Source organism: Mytilus trossulus, chromosome 1 (assembly GCF_036588685.1).
Source record: "Mytilus trossulus isolate FHL-02 chromosome 1, PNRI_Mtr1.1.1.hap1, whole genome shotgun sequence".
NCBI lineage: Eukaryota > Metazoa > Mollusca > Bivalvia > Mytilida > Mytilidae > Mytilus > Mytilus trossulus.
The window spans coordinates 91,079,058-91,093,794 of NC_086373.1; the positions used below are offsets into that span (position 1 = coordinate 91,079,058).

General features: G+C 32.0%; 1 protein-coding gene across 2 annotated transcripts; it reads right to left on the reverse strand.

The window, feature by feature from the left end:
- Positions 1-2,956: 2,956 nt before the first annotated feature.
- LOC134690402 (glycerate kinase-like) lies at positions 2,957-14,402 on the reverse strand. Of its 2 annotated transcripts, none has more exons than XM_063550376.1 (5): positions 14,301-14,402; positions 8,058-8,489; positions 6,715-6,866; positions 5,550-5,725; positions 2,957-4,556 (listed from the first exon to the last, which is right to left on the reverse strand). In XM_063550376.1, the coding sequence occupies exons 1-5, from the start codon at positions 14,306-14,308 to the stop codon at positions 3,636-3,638; spliced, it is 1,689 nt and encodes a 562-aa protein (XP_063406446.1). In that variant the 5' UTR covers positions 14,309-14,402; the 3' UTR covers positions 2,957-3,635. The 2 variants fall into 2 exon arrangements, with proteins under 2 accessions (XP_063406446.1, XP_063406454.1); XM_063550384.1 differs by having other exon boundaries at positions 14,259-14,396.
- Positions 14,403-14,737: the final 335 nt, after the last annotated feature.

Genomic DNA, 14,737 nt, shown 5'->3' on the forward strand with positions numbered 1-14,737 from the left:
ATGCGAAATGTGTCCCATGGACCTATCCAGACCACTATTAGAACACCCGAATTAATGAAAGCAGTCAGCTGTAATGGAGACAATGAGACAACTCTCCATGCAAGACCAAATGACAGAAATTAACAACTAGGTCACCTTACTGCCTTCTTTACTTATAACAAGTATAGTATGCAACATAGTGCATAACAACCTTCCAAATAAAGATGTGAGCACAAATCTTACACAAAGCTGCTTAGTGATGACAATCACTTACATTGGAAGTTAGTTTTATTTTGTGATGAAGTTGGTTATATCGATCAAAAAGTCTTAAAATTCAACACTTCTCTGGATATGATATGGTATATATCAAACCATCAAATTACATATATATCCATCATCAAAGCAACAATAAAGTCTATTACAGAAACTTAAAAAGGGAGGCAAAAGATACCAAAGAGCATTCATACTCATAGGTTGAAATTGACAACACCATGGCAGAAAGACAAACACCATAGTACAATGTACAAACAACAGTACTCAAAACACAATGAAGAAAACTATTTCCTAAGTCAGGAATCTGAGATACAGTAGTTGTCGTTCGTTTATGTAATTTATACATGTTTCTTGTTTCTCGGTTTTTTATATAGATTAGACCTTTGGTTTTCCCGTTTGAATGGTTTTACACTTGCAATTTTGGTGCCCTTTATAGCTTGTTGTTCAGTGTAAGCCAAGGCTTCAGTTTGAAGGCCTCACCTTGACCTATTATGGTTTACTTTCATAAATTGTTATTTGGATGGAGAGATGTCTCATTGGCACTCATACCACATCTTCCTATACCTATTTAGACTGATCAACACGAATCCCACCAAAAACATACAAACTGACATCAACAAAAACAAGAAATTAGAAATTATGAAACCCGTCATATAGACCTGTACACCTTACAATCATTTCATAACAAAATAAAGTGGCCTTTTCGCTTAGGCAGCAACCATTTGATTTTCTAGGGGGGCTATGGTTTTTTTTTTTGTACAAACTTTTTTTTTCGCCTGTGGCGAAAACATCTATTTTTTACGCGACACGTCGAAAACAATTTTTTTTCTTTCAATTTTAGCATTACATATAGTGGCAGCTGAGGGTGTAACAAACAATTTTTTTTTTCAAAATTCAAAACAAATTATTTTTTTCTCCAAAAACTGGAAACAAACTTCTTTTCCCAAAAAAACATACCCCCCCCCCCCCCCCCCCCCCACGAAAATCAAATGGTTGCTGCCTTATAGATTTAAAAAATAGACCTAACAACAAAAACTTAACACTATCCAGTGAACCATCCAAATGGTGTCAAGGGCAAATGAAACCTGCCAGTCATGCAGACCTGTACACAGAAGACAAAATACAGTGGCCATATATATAGTATCAATGAAATAGATCAAACCACAAAAACTTAACACTATCCTGTGAACCATTAGTTTAAACATGTTTATTTATAGTGGATTGGGAATCAAGTTTTTCAACTTATATTTCCCACTTTGCGGGTGCGAGTGCTGCCTTGTAGCGGCATTAGCCTACTCTTTTTCAAAATCTACAAGGGTGTCTTTAAAGTGCAAGAGATATGGCTCTCTGGTAACACGGTTCGGCCATTTATCGTCCCCTTCCAACGGACTATCATCGTTTCCTCAAGACCATACTTGCAAATGGTGTCAAGGGAGAGCCAGTGGAAGTCATTCCATACACAAAATATAGTGGCTCTTATGGGTATTGTTTATGGTATCAACAAAATAGCTCAAACCACAAAAACTAAACATTTACCAATCAACCATAAAATTGAGGGTACGGTCAGATGAAGCCAACCAGTCAGACATATAATAGTTGACCTATTACTGGTAGTTGATAGTATTTGATAAACTGACAAAACCACAATTTTTTTTACATTGACTAATGAACCATGAACTTGAGGTCAAGGTCATATAATGAAACCCGACAGTTATTCTATACAACAACAAAAATTTATCTATTTCTTGTAGTATCTTGAGAAACTGGCTGGACAACAAAAATTTAACACATCAGGGATCCATGAAATGAAGGCGAGGTCAGGTTAACCTTTGCCAATAGACATGTAGACCTTGCTAGGAATCTATGTACCAAATATAGTGATTCTATTACACTCACCGTGTGAGGGCTGTATAGCCAGTCAAGGTTGTTAAAGACTTCCGTCATCATCATTCTATCACATGTACTCAGAATAAAGAGCACTTCCTATGGCCAATAAACCTATGTTTTTTTTATCAAAAAGTAATTTATCATTTTTTCAAGGAAAATCATGATATGACAGAGGGAAACTCTGTAACATGAGGCCTCTGCATACCAGGTATCAAACTCCAAGTCTACTACTGTCTAAAAAATAAAGCTTTATACAAATAGTTAACACCACTATTGTAATCCCTAGGTCTGGCATACTTTGGAGGCAGATAATACACAGACAGGAAAACACATGGCATCTCTACTGTTGTAGGTGGGCCATACAAAATAAGCAAAAACAAAATAAAAGCACTGATCAGGTTGGCATGAGGATGGCAGGTTAAAAATAATTGATTCAAGCCCCTGCAACAAATGAGGGGACATTCCCTTCATCTGTATACATGGTAAACACTACAATATAAGCTTTCATCTTTTACTAAGATTGCAATCAAATGTTATGAAACTTATACAAAATGTGTATTACCACAAAACTCAGTTTTGAATTTGGGTGGTTTGATTTTCACCGTTCTACAGTTATGTCCTTTTGTAAATGGAAAAATTGCTGAATTTTTGGTTTCTGTTCTCTAAATTTTCAATTCTCTACTTATGTCCCTTCATCACAGTATGTGCAAGCAGGGTCATCAACATTGTCACATGGACACATTTTCCATTTATTTGATCCCAACAACAGCTAAGAATAACAAACAGTGCATGAAAGAATATATATTAGAAAAATCAGTAAAAGAAAAGCACTTTATTCTTAAATACAAATGTAACAGTATAATAAAACATTCAAACAAGCAAAATAGTTACAAAAAATACTGTATTAAATAAAGCTCACTGTCAGACCTTTACTGTACACAATCAAAGTATTAAACCAGCTAATATTTCCTATACTGGCAGCTGATGTTTTTCAGGGAAAATAATCATTCAACAATAAATGATTATAAAAAACTTGCACTGCTATCTAATACCCTCCTCCCCCTAAACTGTATGTTTGATGAAAAAACCCATTTGTATTTCTAAGGTTCTTCAAGGAACAAATAAACATATCTATTAATACTTATCTTTCACCGATATAAATGCCAGTAAAAAAATCCAAATTATTAAATATGAAAGCTGTGCTTTACATTTCTATTTTCATTTTAACAAATCATAATATAAATATGGTATTGAATACAAATTGTCTGGATTTCTGTATAGATATATATATAAATATAAATACAAATATAAAAAGGATCTGAAAATAATTAGGTCATTTGTTTCTCCATCTTTAATGTGACTAGGTCGCCCTGTGTTTTCTCAAAAAGTTCCCAGAATGACTCAAACTTTGCTGATTTACAAAATATTGCTAACTCATTTTGATGAGAAAAATATATGCATTAGAGGATAAACATTCATTCTTTGGTGTAAATATTTCATTTTTTGCTCTTAATCACCAAAGCTTGTATATCCATTACGTTTGTACCGGTATGACCAATTAGTATAAAACATTCTTCACTTATTTTCTCAAATAAATTAAATGTGTCATTGTTTCGTAAGTAGGTCAATGCATCCATATTATTGTCATTACATTTTTGTATAAATGTTTGATCTATCACTGCACCAGCCACTGGGGTTGGTCCATCTATACCATCTGTTCCACCACTCAGAAAAATTAAATCAAAATTTGCCAGAACTGATGTATCACTATGACATTGTTTGTCTATTTCCAAAGCACAAGCAACAGCCATCTCCTGATTTCTCCCTCCTTTTCCTGAACCTTTTACTTGCACAGTTGTCTCCCCTCCAGTCAGTATACAGATGTTTTTTTTAATATTATAAGCATGGTGAGCCAGAGCAACTACTTTTTTCAAGGTTTTCTTCGGAACCCCTTTTGACACCAGATCTAATTCCAACTGAACATAGTCACTACTTTTTGGATTTGATACTTTGTACCCAAATGAGAGTGCAGCATATCTTGCAAGCATTCCAAACATCACACCAACTTTACTTGCCTCACCATCTAAGACAGAACTTAAAATGATAGGCAGGAAACCAAGTTGTTCTGCCTTCATAGAGGCTGCGGCCAGCGCCATTTTGTTATTTCCAACGATAACATTTTGAACATGTTCCCACTGTGTTCCTCCAGTATATTCCACAGCACCTGTACTTTTAGTAATTTCCCTTGTACGTCTTACAAGAAGAGTGTTAATAGATACTGGTATTTTGTCTTGTATATTTAATTGTTTGAGAATCATCAGACATTGTTGTGGGGTAGACTTGTCAGCCACCGTGGGACCACTGCTTATTATCTCCAGCTTGTCTCCTATAACATCTGACACAATCAAGGCAACAACCTACAAAATACACAAAACTGAATTAAATAAAGTTTTTAATTTAACTCATTACCAATTTAAACTTTTAATTATAAATAATGAAATAAAAATTTATTGCTGTCAACTCTTAGTTAGTTTAATTGTTGTCTCTTGATCCTTAGTTTTGGGTTTTTTTTTTAAGTAAAAGAAATGTTCATAATTATACAGTCTGCACAGTTAGCCACTAGTCCGATGCCCCAGGCTAGTAAATATTGATTTAGACTAGTGAAAATTTTCAAAATTTTATATAGTCATATAGGGACACTTCCTGCTATAGAGGGTCCAGACTAGTAGATGAATTTTTTTTTGGCGCAGACTGATTATATGTATGATGTCTATAAAGTATAAACAGATAGATATGCTGACATCTCAGTTTTGAAAATTATCAAATTGTATCATTATGATATCTAGACTAGAAATTCTCCATAAAACAGGTGGCAACCACAAAAAGTGGGCTTAGTTTGACTAGTTGCCCAATCTTATTCTAATTCAATTTATTTTGAATGAAATATTGTTTAAATAACGTAATAGAATACAGGGTAGCTACCATGGAATTCATCTTCCTTACATATTCAAGATGGTAGACAAAAGAAATCTTATCAAGTTATACATTTTTCGTAATAGTGTAGGAATAGGTTCTTTTAATTGTTCAAATTTTAAAAGCTCATTGCTGTTACTTAAACTCATAAGAAGACCAGGAAGATCTATATTTGGTCCTTTTATTTTGGTTTTAATTTTGTATAATGCCAGATGTGTGTTCAGTCTACAAAAGACTCACCATTGATGCTTGAATCAAAAAAGTTTAAAAAAGCCCAAATAATCAAAAAAGTTGAACAAATGGTTTTCAAACTTGTATATTTTATTTTTTTATAAATACCCTAGCCTTTTTGTTTGCTAGTACCCAAAGTATAAAGTAATCTGTATATTATACTATTTGGAAAGAAAACAATTTAGAAGAATCTTTTATCACCACACCTTTGCTGGAAATGCTTGTTTTGCCAAGCCTCCTCCTTTCAAAACTTCAATATTTTTCCTGAGAATATTAAGTTCATCAATGGTGGCTCCATTTTTAGACAAAATCTGTGTAAGTTCCAATTCTTCCTCCAGTGTAACTGGTGGTATTGGTAGTGGCAACAAGGCAGATCCACCTCCTGGATTATTAAAATAAAAATAATGTATGAATTCATTTTAATTATTGTGCACTATACCTTTTTTTTTTAATGTTCTCAACAATTTATTTTAATTAAATGAGACACATGTATTGGACTTTCCAAGTTTATAATGTCATTACAATGAATGATTATTATAGGAGTAAAGTAAAGAAATATAAACAGTTTTTTTTTAAATGCAGCTGGGGGATTTTCTCGCTGTGTTGAAGACCCATAGGTGGCCTTTGACTGTTATCTGCTCTTTGGTTGGGTTGTTGTCTCTTAGACATACAAATGTATTCCCATTCCCAGTACATGTATTGCCAAAAAGGTTTTTCAATATTTATTTTTTTAATTTTATTTTTTAACATTGTTTAATAAGAGCTAAATGATGTTTGACTGCATATCAGCCAAACTTACACTGTTTTGAAAAGTAATATGCTTAGAACTATTTGACTACTAGAGTTATAATAAAAATTGGCACAAATAAGGCCATAAAAAAGATTATGTTTGTTTGTCCTAACCCTTAGTACCTACCCCAAAAATAGCTGCCTATTCAAAATCTTTTGTTGTCCTGATGTGAAAAAGTTTTCTTTTTTAATTAGATGGCATGGAGCTTTAAAAACCTTGACACTTTAATTTCTCTTTGTTGAAAAAAATGCCTTCCTATCTACCTACCTACCCACTGTTTCAACCTTTCGGTAGGGTTTGGACCAACCTAAATATGTTTAAGTGTGGCTGAAAAATTAGGATTTATGGATGACTCAAATAAGGAAAGTATTCTTAAAAGAAGAACTTAACAGAAGACAATCAAGTAACATGTATTGGCTTTGCTCATTGTAAAAGGCTGTATGTAAGAGTGACCTATAGTTGTTTATTTTGGTTTCATTTGGTCTTTGTGAAGAGTTGTATCATAAGCAATCATACTGCATTTTTTTTTAGTATATGGCAGACAAGTGACAAGACTCCCTAAATATTTTCTTAATAAATACCTGATATCAAGACAATTAGGAGATCCTTTTCCCTCAGTTTAGAAACCAAATCCTGAATTCTCACAGCAGTTTGGTAAGAACTTTTATCTGGCATATTGTTTTTAGATCCTTCTCTCACCTCTATTTTGCTGTTAGAATCCAGTAACATATCACTGCAAAAGATTATAACAGAAATAAATAAAATGAGTTAATTTGCTTTTTTTATAAAGACATACTTTTTTTATATGAATGTATATATATGCATGTTAAAACCGAACAAGAAGCAAACATCACAATAATACAAATTAAAGACAAGCATTCATTCTGTATGTTCTTGTTTTTTTCAGGTTAATACAATAAATTAAGTCCTTGTAATTCTAATCCAAAAATGTGTACATGATCAACACATTTACTAGCAATTAAGATTATTAAAAGAAGCATCCAATACTTATAGATTATATTTTATGCCTCAACCATCAGGTTGTTTTTTTCTGTGCATTGTTGTCATTCAGAGCACTTGCATGCAGTCATTAAAGGTGTATTTTGTTAAGAAAATAAAATGAAAAAAAATAAATGCCTTACGAATATTGTCTGCAACAAATTATGGATTCTTGTGAAACATTAATGATTTTATCTATATCTAAGAACTTGTAATAGTGTAATTTAGATTATCTCCCCTGTAACATTTTGTGTGAGAGTGAGATGTACTGGTAAAAAGAAATGAAATTCAAAAAATATAATCCACTTTAACCAAAGATTGTTCATCACCATAAATTCCTATTATTTAATCTTTCTAGCTTAGCAAAAGCTATTTCATATTGTTGTAAGTAAAGTTATGGTAATAAATGTATAATATAAAAATACTACCTTCTTTTACCATAAGAAATGGTAATAAATGTATAATATAAAAATACTACCTTCTTTTACCATAAGAAATGGTAATAAATGTATAATATAAAAATACTACCTTCTTTTACCATAAGAAAAATATACACCCAATAATATAAATACTAATTGTTTAACGACACCCTATACATATATTCTAGAAAAATTGTGCTTGTTTATCAGTGATTGTTGTTGGTTGATATCTGTCATATTTGTTTTTTTGTTATTGGTTTTATATATATATATATCATTCAGCCGGTATTATCAATGAAACTGTCTCAAATGTTTCATGTCTGGCTTTTTATAGCTGCCAGTAATGTATGGGTAATTCTCCTTGTTGATGGCCATAAGCTTTCCTATAATTGCTTGCCTAAAATGATTAAAGATAAATGAGAACAGACAGTGTTCAGTTCCATACATGTGTCAATACTACAATACAAAAACATAATTCATCAAAGCATTAAATATTGTACACTTACAGCTTGCCAGCATCTCTGAAATTTTCCTGAATTCCTGTAGGTACACTAATAATACCTTTAACTATGTGCTGTGATAAAGTATCATCTACTGCCCTGGCCATCCCCAATACAGCCTTCCCAAAACCAACAACATAAACATTGTTATCTAACTTATATTTCTTATCCTCTATGACCAAATTTTTTCCATTGTGATCCAACTGTATATGTTTACGTATCAAATGATGGGGCAGTACAGAATTAACAGCAGATGAAAATATAGACACAACATCTTGATTGGCCATCTCAGCAGTGTCCGTTCTCCTTATACAACTGATGTAAGATGAGTATTTGTAAAAATTAAACGTCCATCCATTGACTGGTAAATGTGTCAATACTCTAGGTTGTCTGTGTGGTGAAATAAATTTACAGACTGGACAAAGCCAACTGACGTACCTGTTCAATTAGAAAGAAAAAAAATATACATTTTTATAACAATGGCCAATGCTGTTTTTTTATTTATTGGTATAACTCTGTACTGGAGTGTCAGTTTTATTACAGGAAAGGGATAACAAAATAAAAACAAATTCAAAATTTGCCCTTTTCAAAAAATTGTGCAGAAAACATTTGGCACGAGTAAATGTTGTCCTGTCCAGTACAATGTACACTGTATAGACAAATTTCACATAACAATTCATCGCATTTAAGAAAAAAAAACATCACTGGAAGTTAAATTCTAACCAATGAAATGTTCAACTCTTTTTTACCTGTGTACAAGCTTTAGTAACCATGAAACCTCAAGTTGCCAAAATATTCTATAGCAAACCCCAAATATAAAAAAAATAATGGTGCTTTGAAATATACATGACTGACAGTGATCTTTTAAAAATACTGGAACCCTATATATATATAGCTAGCTTCCACAAAAAATATGTTAATTTTTTTTAACTTGATTAATTTTGGAACATATTCTAAACTTCTAGTTGATTTTTGGCACTTGATTTTCTTAAAATCCTGTCAAGTTTTTGATTTTCTAAAACAATAAATTTTTTTTTTTTGTCAAATTCCAGTCATGCTTTAAATTTTTCATGGTTTCTTTTTTCAGTTTCACATTAAATTTTATGTAAACAGGATTATATTTGTCAAATCCTTCTGATAAACATGTCCATCAATGACAGTAAGAAGTGAGTCAGATATCACAGCAAACAATATTTGCATATGGACCATAATTTGGTATTCGACCTTTGGTTTCTTTTGGCATCCTTTTTTATAAGTTCTAAAACTTTAATTTTTATTCTGTGGGTTGTGTTGATGTTAGAATAGTATTAATGGAACAATTGAGTTTTTCAAGAAAAAATTAATACATTTTGATTCACCGTTTACGTGACAGGAAACCAAACAGGAAACCAATCTTTATTTTCTTTATTTTGCACAATATATTTCAAAAGACATAAATGAACACCATTACTAGTGTTACTTGCTTCATGTTAATATTTAAAATCTATTTTCAATGTTAAATTAAAGTTTTTTTTAAACGCGACAGGAAACCATAAGAAACCAAAAGCATTTTTTAAGTTTTATTTTATTGCAAAATCTGCTTAAAATAATCTGAACAGTATGCTTTTTCTTAAAATCCATCTTTAATGTAACAGTATTATAAAACTCCTAAATATGTGCTTGTTTTGAAAACAATTAGTACAATTTATTCAGAAATTTCCATTTTTTCTTCATTGATACAGGATACCATAATCGTTGTATCTTGATTTTTAAGCCAAAAAATGTATTTATATTTGGTTTTGAAATTCCAGTTATATACAATTTATTCCAAATCATTGGCAATGTAAAATTCTTTAAATCCAGAAAAGGAAAAAACTTTTAACTTGGAATTAAAATCTTTAAAATAGGCACCATGTGATATTTGTGACCTGTACACCATCTACATGGTTTCCACATTTTAACCTACTTTAATGGGCTAAAATCAATAAAGTACTTCCTTTCAAGTCATGCATGATAAAAGTTTACTTCTCCTTTGACAAGTTTATTGCGTTTCTGATAAGTGTTTGCAGAACATGAATAAAAAAAATCATTAAAAATTGTGACAAAGATGTTAACTTTGTACATTCCAAGTGTAACGGTATATTAACATGTATTTTTTATTAAATTATATCTATTCACCTAAAATATCCAGTAATATTTACTGCTAAAGTAAAATCAATCCAAAGAGCATTGGTACATTGATAAGAGACGTAATTTCGATTGAATTTTCCAAGGACTCTTTACATCGTTATCGGGAAACAAAGTGTGTTCTAACGTCTGTCAAATCTGAAATCGATTTTGTCAAGTCATTGGGCATTTATTTTCACACAGGATCGTATGTAACATTATGCACATAGGAAAAATAATAGACCCCCGGCGCAATCTCTTGGAAAATTGTATTTTCCTCTTTTAAACAAGACGAAACAAGTCTACAGATTATGTTTGCTAACATCCCGTTGGAAACAAAAACAACGTTTAGACCTAGAATTTCGTATATCCGGCCGTAATCGCGTGATCACATGTTAGTCACATGTTTCACGTATGACCGGAAATGAATAGACAAACAATTTTTATTAAAAAAAGGAAATAACTGGACTTCTGTTTTGTGTGAAATGTAACGCATAACGATAACGTCATTTTCTAACTTAATTATTACAAGGAAAAGAACTAGAATGTAAATCCTCTCTGATTTACCTGTTTGAACATCTCGCGAGAGTTTATATTTGCATATTGTTATGAAGAATTCTATAACAGCAAAGCAGATTGCATCATCTAAAATTTGCGTTACGGAATCGGACTCCAAAGTGACGCCACTGTTCTTACACCTGCTACAGAAATACTTATAATTCTCGGCTTTTCTTTGACTATTCTTATTGGTCAATGTTCTTTATTATTTGAAAGCAAAAGTTACAAATTTGCCGGTGACCATTATCTATAAATCAGTCAGCGTTATGCACTTCGGAAGGTGAAAAGTAACGCGAGAAACGACACAAAAATACGGTCGTATAATCTTTGAAATTTTTTAATTTCAATTTTTTTTCTAGGGAAGAGTAGCATACACAATTTTGTATGTTGATAAAAGTAAAGGCTTCTTTAGACGTAGTTACGACTTTTCTTACAGTAATACACATTTTTATCACTTTTCTATAGTTATAGGAAACGAGCCCAATAGCAAATTATGGTCCATATACATATACTGGCATGGATTGATGTATTATTAAAGGGGCACATGTTAGGTACATGTACATGATACTTAAAAAAATTAAATTGGGATTTTTGTTTGTTCAATCTTTCATTGTCATTAATGAAAGTGAAATGTGAAATAATAATTTGCTTTAAACAGCCAGTTACGAGTATGGTTCCATTTTGTCAAAATATGATAGGAAACATTAATAATGAATTATTCACAATTGCTAGTTGCAAGTGAATAGTTTGACCTGATTGAATCCTTATTCATGTGAACTTCAATCTAAGTTAGTCCAAATAATTATGACGTCTTGAAAGGCTATTACACTTTTTGCTTTGATTCCTTACAGGGACGTCTGTGTTTATAGAGGGTAGTAATGGGGGTACCTCCATGACGTATAAAGGTAAAAATTCTTGCCAACTGACGTTAACGGTTAACAGTAATTTTTAGTGCATGACGATAAAATATGCACTTTCTTTCAGACGATAAAAAAATCAGGTGACTTTGACGAATCATGCTATTTTTTTCTCCAAAAATAACAGCAATGATAATTTTTTGAGATGAATGATGAATCAAGATTTGGATATATTGACGAATCACAGTAAAATTTAGACCAACTCGACGCTAACGCTAGCCAAAAATGACTGTTGAACGCCTGACGTTAAAGGGCATACACCTTACCGCTAAACCCGGCTGACCTGGCAGCTTGAACTTTTAACGCAATTATAACAATCAATTTTCATTGTGGTGTCAGGTGTTTAATTACATCAAAATGTTATGAGAACCTGTGTGATATCCAGTAATGGCAGACAAATAGCGATAAGGTGTATTACCACCCTCGTTTAAGGCATGAAAGCAAAATAGTGCAAAACAATATCTCTTGACATGCTAATATGACAAGAGATTTGATGCATTAATTAGACACGGAAAATCAGGCAGTAAGAAGTCACAGCAATGTATGTGTATCATGTGTTGTATTGTTATAATTGTCATGTATTCTGTAATCTGTTAACATAATTCTGCCAATCAAGGCACACCTCCATTCACCTAGAGGAAAATATTGTTATAAATATCTTGTATGTTGTGTCGATTGTCGATATTTAAAAAGCTCCTTATAAAGCTTATGTTGTCTCAGTTTGTATACTTTGCCGACTATAAATAAAGCTTGTTTTTAATATGGGGACGAAGTCCCCAATAACAGTAGAAAATTCAATGAAAAAAAAAATTCTGGAAAATTTCCCGAATTTTTCATTGTACTAATGAACTCAAAATCATTCAATTTTTTTTATGTCATGTTTTGAAATCCCGGACCTGCGCAGAAATCTACAATGTACTTACTTTTTTCGGTCTCGTTTGTATGAATCTTTGAGTAAAATATATATTTATCAGTCTACTATAAATAGGAAGGAATGCAATACCAATTTCATTTTTAATAATTCCTTGATATGAAAAAACGTTACCTGATGATAGCGTTTCTTTGTTTACATTGCATATGACGTCATAACTTAAATAACGTCACAACTAAAATCCCTAACAACAGAACCAAAATCGGAAACGTTACAGTATTTCCGTTTCTTTTTTTTAACAAATATTTAAGTTACAAAAAAATAATTCATACAGACTCAGTGATCTGGAAGGTTTTTTTCACCATGGGCCCAGGGCCCCTCAAAAATAAATTCAATGGGCCATTTTAAAAAATAATGGGCCATGTTGTAAAATGAGTGGGCCATTTGAATTGACTTCTGTAAAAAAATAAAAAGTATCATTATTTTTTCATGTTTTGGAAAAGATGTGTTGGTACTTACCTTAATGATTTTAAATAATATCATGGATATTGTTCCTGTGATTCTGTAATTTCAATGAATATACAATAACTTCTTCCAAAACGGACAATATTAAAGATAACCTTTATTTACAAATTACAATGTTTAAACTGTTACTGTTACCTTGGCTTGTTCATGTTCATGTTTTTTTTTTACATTAAATTTGGGTCTTCGTCGATACCATACCCATTCCAGACGTTGCGTATTAGAGGATATTTCAGCAACGTCCTCTGCACTTCTTGTATTATTATTATTACTTCATCACGATAACAAGAATAACAGTAGAGAGTACCATTAATTGATAGAATAAAACAATAATTCGCTGAAGTCATGTTTACAAAATGTCAAAACGAGCCAAAGACCAAAAAATGACAAGGACAGTTAAGCGCTGTTGATGGAGACAAAAACTATTTTCATAAAAAGGCTTCAGGGGTTTTCAATCGAAATAATAGCAAGCTAAACTAATTAAAAGATTATTATTAGAGTTAAATCTCGTGTGTAATAGCCAAATTTCACAAATGTAAAGTTGTTTATAAAAAAATTATATCATGAATGATGGTTAATTACGTTTTTTGGGTTATCAGTTTAACCGCATGGTTCTATAAATACCATAGGAAAACACCCGAGACGTTAAACCGCATGGTTCTATTACCATAAGGAAACACCCGAGACGTCCTAAAATATATAGGTGCTCCTATGATTGGAGGAACATCATACAGTTGTGTACACACACATGGCGGCACGGAACACGATCGGAAATCTATTTGACGATATCTAAACGTTTCGAAACGATGTGAAAAAATATCGTGCGCCACGTGGGCGCTTACATTTGTCACTCTATGCGCCATTTCTGGTGAATATGCGCTATAGGCGCAGGGCGCACGTCCTTCCCGATCACTGCTGAGACTTCGTTCCCTGATTTACAGGTTATGCCTGCCTCATATTAGCAAAATGATATATCTTGACATGACAAGATATTTGATGCATTATTCCAAGGGTATAACTATACAAATCCTTGATTATTCCAAGGCAGTAAGAAGCCAGAGTAAACTGAAATATCTTCTTTTTCAGTTACAGAAAATCATCAACATTTTGAAGATTACATTCATGCATTCTAATTTTGATATGGCAGAAAGAAGCAACATTAAAGTTTTATGATAGAAACTCGAATGCACCTACTATTATGAACAGGACGACAGGAAACACATGAATGTATATTACCGTGTCATAGTTTTAAAGGGGTCATAACAGAGATAACAAGACCAATGTATATCTAGCTTAGATATTTTTTTCGTCTGCTAGGCAAGGTGTCCTCAAATCTTGTCCCGCAGTTAATGAAGTCTTTAAAACAAAAGACTAAACATGTTCGAATCTCTTTATTTTAATAGATAAATGACAATAAAGCGATTAGCAATATGTAAAGGGGTCAGAATTGTTTTAACACTTAGATTTGTTTTTAAAATATGAACATTAATTTAGAAACATCTAAATACCAAATTAGAGTAAGGTTTAAATTGCACTACAACGGCAATAAATAGTTCGGTGTGATGTATATTATTCATGATTTTGGTGTTATATTCTATGGTTTTTTTTTCATTCTTTACTTAGAAATATAGAAAAACTTTATTATTTTAGTGTGTGTATTTTTCAAAAATCAT